Genomic DNA, 6,384 nt, shown 5'->3' with positions numbered 1-6,384 from the left:
AGGTATGTTTACTCTTAAGTGAAAGTTTGGCCATGGCAGGGACTGGAACCACAGACACTTGGACCTAACCATCGAATCATCCTAGCACTGACGCACTTCAGTCAACATGGCCGCCAAGAGGGGGTGCAAAAAGGATCAATTGTCCCAGGGCCACGAGGTATAGGGGCCTCGTAAAGTAATGAATTGCATCTTAAGAATGACATTAATCAGACCTTGCAAAATCTATGCCTAAAAATAACTGTAAGAAAGGTTCTGAAGCATTTTAAGCGAATCTGAAGGTCGTGGTCGCAATTTTTTTTTGCTTGCTCCACTTCCAGGGGTCTCACCTCCCGGTTTTGGCCCCAGGGCCTCAGTAACTTCTCGGCGGCCCTGTCAGCCAGACAAGCCTAACATTGAATTGAGGTCTTGCTAATAGCATAAGCCTAAGCAGTGAAGCCCACTAGCTTTCATAACTGCTATTTGCGGCAAATAATAACTAGCATAGCCAGGATGTCACCGTCGCTGGCAGCACAAGATATGGCTTTCTTTTTTAATCGTTTTCAAATTTTGCTCCAATGCTATTGGCGTGGCATTGGCGTGGCGCTGCATCAAATATATAAATCAATGACTGAAATTTGCGTTGAACATCATTCAGATTAACGAAGATAATTTCAAAACTTTCTCTTCGAGATGAAAAATGAATTCCAACCACGCTTTCAGGCAATTTGAATTGAACAATAAAAATGGACCCCTAAATCTTTTCGGCTAGTTTTTCTTGCCCCTTCGGCTTTGGCGGGTATTTTTGCACTATGAAAATGCTGGCGGAAATATCCGGCGGAGAGAAAAAATGGAATATACCCTGGGTCTCAGTCCATTTAATTGCAATTTTATATCGATCAGAACTTCTATTAAGTCAATGCAAAAGAATTATGGGAGACAGGGTGCATCGGGCCGATGCATTTTTAGGCTGCCATTCTGTCAAAGACATTTACTGACAAGATAATACCGTAGCAATGCAATGCGCTTGCGGGAAGTTAAGAGCATAAAAACGTGCCTTTAAATTCTCTATTTCATTGGATTATAATATAATAATATGCAGCGAATAAAGGGGCTCTAAATGGATGAAATGGCCCTAAACATTGTCATAGAGATTGCAATGGACCAAGGAAGTATGTGTTGGGAGATTCCTCTTGATTATACATAAAATCGAAGGCGCCGGCAATGTATTCATCAAGACTCATTTTGTTGTCTCCGTTGGTGTCGACAATTTTGAAACTCTCTTCAGCCTTCTGCTCATCGTGAATTCCCATTGCGTGGTAGTAGATCTTCCATTCAGGAAGCGATATGACTCCATCTCCGTCTAAATCTATTGCATTAAACATCATCGTCAAATTGGCTTTGTAGTGCACCTCTGCATCTTCATTCGCTCTCGCCGATTGCATAACTTCAATCCTGCCCTTCATGAAATCCTGTTTGAAAAAAAGAAAGCTTAAAGTTGCGGCATCTGTTTGATAAATACATTCTTATTTAAGCTCTAGAGCATCTCTTGTTTCTGCGAATACAATTCTTGTATAAACAATATCGTATAGTTGCCACCCTTTATAGTTGTCAGCTGCAACTGAAGATGTCTTATTAACTACATTATATTTACCGGCGATTTTTAAATGGAGCCTATTCCAGGTATTAGTATTCTCGTTTACCTTTTCTAGTATTGCTTTCTATTGCCAAGCATGAATCAATTTGTTTTATCCTCTTAATATAATACCATTAAAATACCAACCCAAGATCTCACTATTGCTATCAAATTAATTCAAATCTGCTAGCCAAGCTAGGCTGGGCGCCACATAATCTCTGCTTTGAAAAATCTCCATTGGTAATGAAAACTGAACTTCTTTCAACTGAGTAATTTCAATCTTGTTGATGGTGATGCTGTCAAAATAGGATTAGAGAAACCTTTTTTGAACTTGATTTGAAGATGGCATCGTTTTTCCATAGAATACACTCTTTTCTCACAGAACTAGAAAACTTAAATGCCCAGGGAGTATACTATAGTGTTTCTTCATTCTGATTGGTTGTTTGTGCATTAAACCAATGATGCATTAAATATCGTGGTCATGAAAAGAGATTCTAAGAACAGTTGGGGACATACCGCCTGGAAGTTCAGGCTGACTGTTCTTAATTTTTTCAAAAATCTTAGGCTGTATGGTTCTTAATTTGTTCTTAATTAATAGGGTGTAAAAGCTGCCATGCAATTGCAAGGACTGAATTGTCTGATAAGCAAGATTGCTGTTATCCTCAGCTGTTATTTTTGCCACGATAATATTGACGTAATCATTTTGGATACACAGATTATAAAGATACTTTCTGAAATACGCCTTAGATGAATTCAAAATTCAATAGATAAAAACAAATTCTTTTCATCTGACTTCAAACAGATATGCTATCGGATGATCTATCTCAAATACTTAGTTTACATATGTAACTAGCAAACAAACCCAGATGTACAAAACAGGTGAGTTTGAATACAATTTCCCCCGCTAGCCATATATTTGACTACGGCTCGGCAAATGCTATTTAGACTAATTATACGTGGTGCTGTGTGAGCTTTGACAACAATTGAATTTTCGTTATGTTGCTGTTCTCGCAAGGCGGGGCAAAATAGTCTGTACAACTAGTCATGAAAAGAGTATTCAGTGTAATGTCGTGGGATAAAAATGCATGGGATAAGAGCAGAGATAAAAATATCACAATCTACAGTAAATGAGCACTTTGAATCACTATGTCAATCCATTTGAAGAATATTTTAAACTTACCTCAAAACTGAGCGATTCCTCTTTCTTGAAGTTTGCATCCCACCATGATGACAGTTTTTCACTGAACGAGTTCATGGCATCGTCCGTCATTCCCCCAAACTTCTGAAACTTGCCAGCCAAGACGGGCAAATCTTCCTTGTTAATAAATTTATTTCCATCTGCATCGATACACGTGAACAATGTTTTCAGTTTTCTTTTCCAAAGGTCAGAGGGGCCACCCTGCAATTTGACGCTCACGCCTGTATCCGCTGCCATGGCTGTAATGAGATGAACTGAAGTTTGCTGTTCATGCAAAGATATCTTTTACCGATGCTGACATGAATTAATTGACCCAACAATGTGCAAATACTAATTGCCGGACCAGCGCTCATCGGATTTCGTAAGATGGTGGGCCAATTATCGAGGGTAGCAAGCCGCAAAACCGTGCAAAAATCAGCCAAAAGCCGCATTTTGCCATGAAATAAAGCGCAAAAACGCAACCGCAATGGCAAAACGTGTCTTCACACAAAAAGCTAACAACTCACTTATAAGAAAAAAGGTGAATTTCGAGAAGTCACTCTTTGGCAAGTTCTTATGATTCTCAATCTGTTTCGCGCAAAAAGCGGTTGCGTTGGTCCAGACCGGTCCAAACATTCTTATGCCGCGGCCGCAATCCGCCAAAAAACAATTGCCAAGTCAGTAGGCTGTTTGGGAAACCCTGCACAGGAGCCATATTTCCCGGACTAATTTTGTTCGCGTGACTTGTTTACGGAACTTATTTGCCTTGTTTAGAGTCACGTCTTAGCAATTGCTCATTATATAGGAATTGTCATCATATGGATTTACTAAGTAATTTACCTTTGTGTTGACGCATTGTTGAGTTTTTGATATTCAGCAGTAATGAAATTTCTCTGATACGATCGTGATTATGGATTATGATTCACGAAGCAACCAGGATAAAATTAATTTCCCTCATTCCGACGCGTCTTTATTTACAAGCGCTATCATGCACATCAAAATCATTCGTTCGATATCAAGATACGCGGAGGCGCCTGATGCCCCTCGATAGTTATCAGCTCAAACTACTAAGCACAAAAAATCAAGCAAGCTATACGACAATGGTACAAGCGTTTGTAAAGCTGAATTTATACTAGAAGCAGCACGTCGCAGTGCATCGCGCAGGGATTTACAAAAACGGAATGTTCACATCTAGTATATCACTTTGCATTTCCTATTGAAAAATTCAATGGCAGTGATATAGACTTGATTTCGGCTGAAATCTCACGGATTTGAAATGCAAACTAGATTCCTCCGCTGCTCCTCTTCTGTCTTCTATTTCCGCGTACGAATTTATGTGGCCTTTTGTACCCAGGGTAGATTTCCAGGTGCAGTAGGATTTTTAAGACAGAAGATCACGTCAGAAATGTATTATTTGCCTCGAAAATGTTTGATTGAAAGTAAAGTTGCAACAAATTTACCAATAAGACGTATTTGAATTCAGGCACAGTTTAAGCTTGGTTCCCACTAGGCGACTAAGTGCGTTCAAGTGCGTTCATCTCTGAGCGTTCAAGTTAAACGCCAAGTGGGAATGCTCCGGGCGTTTAACTTGGAGGAGATGAACGCACTTGAACGCTCAAAAAAGTTAAACCCCAAGATCGAAAAATTTTGATCTGAGCGTTTAAACATAAAAAAACCGAAAAATTCAAAGAATATTTCATTCATCAACCAACAAGTAAGATGCAAATGTAAAGCCAAAATAAGGCAATTTCAATCGTAGCAATGCATGAAATCGATTTCGTGACTGTCAGCACCTTGCGATCAATAAAACATTGCCAATTAAGAGATTTCTGCTAACTTGGAAATTTCGAAAATAGCTATACAATCAGGATTACTTGAAATGACTAACGAGAGGCCATAAACTGAAAGCATAGAACACCTACAATGTACACGTAAAAGAATTGCGAAATTCGTGTCACGAAAATGCAAGGGAACTTAAGTTGCGTTCCTGTTGCGATAATTGATCGGTTAGTGTGGCTAACAATGGCCTTTACATAATTTTCAAGAGAGGGTTACAACATCCTACAATTGCATAATTCACAAGTGATAAAAGAGCAAAAATGATAATTATTTTAGTGTTTAAATGCATGTCCGAGAGTCTATAGAACGCGACATTTAGACATTTTGACTTGTCTTCACACAGCTAGCTGAGTGTTTATGTTCTGCAAGTGGGAATGCCTGGGTATTTTATCTGTTATCTTTCATTAAATTAAAGGACTAGAGATGAACGCACTTGAACGCACTTATTCGCCTAGTGGGAACCAAGCTTTAGGGATCATTACAATAAAAAAATTGACTTCAGATTTTTGAAAAGTACATTTCAAGTTGACCATTTCTGAAATGGCAAGTGACCTTTCGAGGCAGTATGTTATTCTTTCCAAGACTGGAATTGTAAGGAGGGTCTCAACAATTTGAGACTGAAAAATTAGATACCTATACATACTTCAAAAATTTACGATTGAAGACACCATAAGGACCTAATTCCAAACCTGGAATAAAAGGGGCTTTAAAGCATCTTTCAAGTTCACTACATTTGCCAAAATTGCTCTTTAATTGAAGATTATATAACTCAGCTCCCTCTTAACTCAGTAGACAAATAATATGTTGACTGTAATGCTAACATTTTGATATTGTGCTTGACATGCTCTACGCTGACGGATGGGGCACTTTCGCCGTCCACCGTCGCCGTTCGCCGTCCGCCGTCGCGGTTCGCCGTCTCTGCTTTTTCCTTAGGGCCCATGATACATCCGTTACGCCACCGGGCAAGGGTCTAGGTCTAGGGTCCAAATCATTTCTTTCCTTAATTCCAGGTTTTTCTTCGACACTCACTTCATCGGCAAGAACATAGGTGCTGCATCACAATGCTGTTTAATTAGGAAATCTGAGAATTCATTAGGTACGAAGCATTCTTCAATGAAATTCTGATAAGATTAAAAAGTCAATAAAGTGCGACAAATATAGTTTGCTTGGAAACAGAAAGTAATTCAAGTCTTTTATTTGATCGTGAATTATTGGTTTTTGAACTTCGATAAAACAAAACATAACACAAATATATGATCAATCCAAACCGTGGCACCTGTATGCGATTAATTGTACACAGCGATATAATTTCTTTAAGCATTTGAAAAGGACCGAGACCGAGAATTTTCATACACGCACCCCGTCGCTTAGGAAACTTACGAATTTCAATATTTGTCAGTAATAAGACTATATTTGCCTGTGCGAGGGTAAATCATTCGAGAGGCTAATTAGGGGGGGACATAAAAGGAAGGGGCGGACTGGAATGTCCCTTTTTTCCTGGGAGATCGAACTTCAGGGGCCTATGAAGTTTGCAGTCCCAGGTTAGGTCAACCCATCCTGAAAGGTCGAAACTGTGTTAGTTTTAACAAAGTGTTGTGTAAACGCAATCATGGTGCGCATCTAGGTTAGATTCTCTAAGATGCATGCGCAGCGACAGAAATGGCACTGAATGGAACCATAACAAAGCATGAATGGGAAGTTTTCTCATTGTAGGAAACCCGCGCTTGGAATCATAATTTTCAAGTCAGTTTATTTC

The 6,384-nt window shown here is 39.3% G+C and overlaps 1 protein-coding gene across 1 annotated transcript; it reads right to left on the bottom strand.

The window, feature by feature from the left end:
* Positions 1-1,034: 1,034 nt before the first annotated feature.
* On the bottom strand, positions 1,035-3,078 carry LOC135687204 (sarcoplasmic calcium-binding protein). The gene is made up of 2 exons (XM_065203709.2): positions 2,793-3,078; positions 1,035-1,448 (listed from the first exon to the last, which is right to left on the bottom strand). The coding sequence occupies exons 1-2, from the start codon at positions 3,045-3,047 to the stop codon at positions 1,122-1,124; spliced, it is 582 nt and encodes a 193-aa protein (XP_065059781.1). The 5' UTR covers positions 3,048-3,078; the 3' UTR covers positions 1,035-1,121.
* Between the last annotated feature and the right edge of the window lie 3,306 nt (positions 3,079-6,384).

This window comes from Rhopilema esculentum, chromosome 20 (assembly GCF_057945365.1).
Source record: "Rhopilema esculentum isolate cy_ngs chromosome 20, ASM5794536v1, whole genome shotgun sequence".
Taxonomy (NCBI): Eukaryota; Metazoa; Cnidaria; class Scyphozoa; order Rhizostomeae; family Rhizostomatidae; genus Rhopilema; species Rhopilema esculentum.
Note: the sequence above shows the minus strand (reverse complement) of the source record. Positions and strands in the feature narration are given on the sequence as shown.

Excerpts from the sequence above, each read along its gene's own strand:
- LOC135687204 (XM_065203709.2), bottom strand. The coding sequence starts at position 3,047 with ATGGCAGCGGATACAGGCGTGAGCGTCAAATTGCAGGGTGGCCCCTCT. Across the intron at positions 1,449-2,792 it reads AGGAATCGCTCAGTTTTGAG|GATTTCATGAAGGGCAGGAT; the intron begins GTAAGTTTAAAA and ends TTTTTCAAACAG.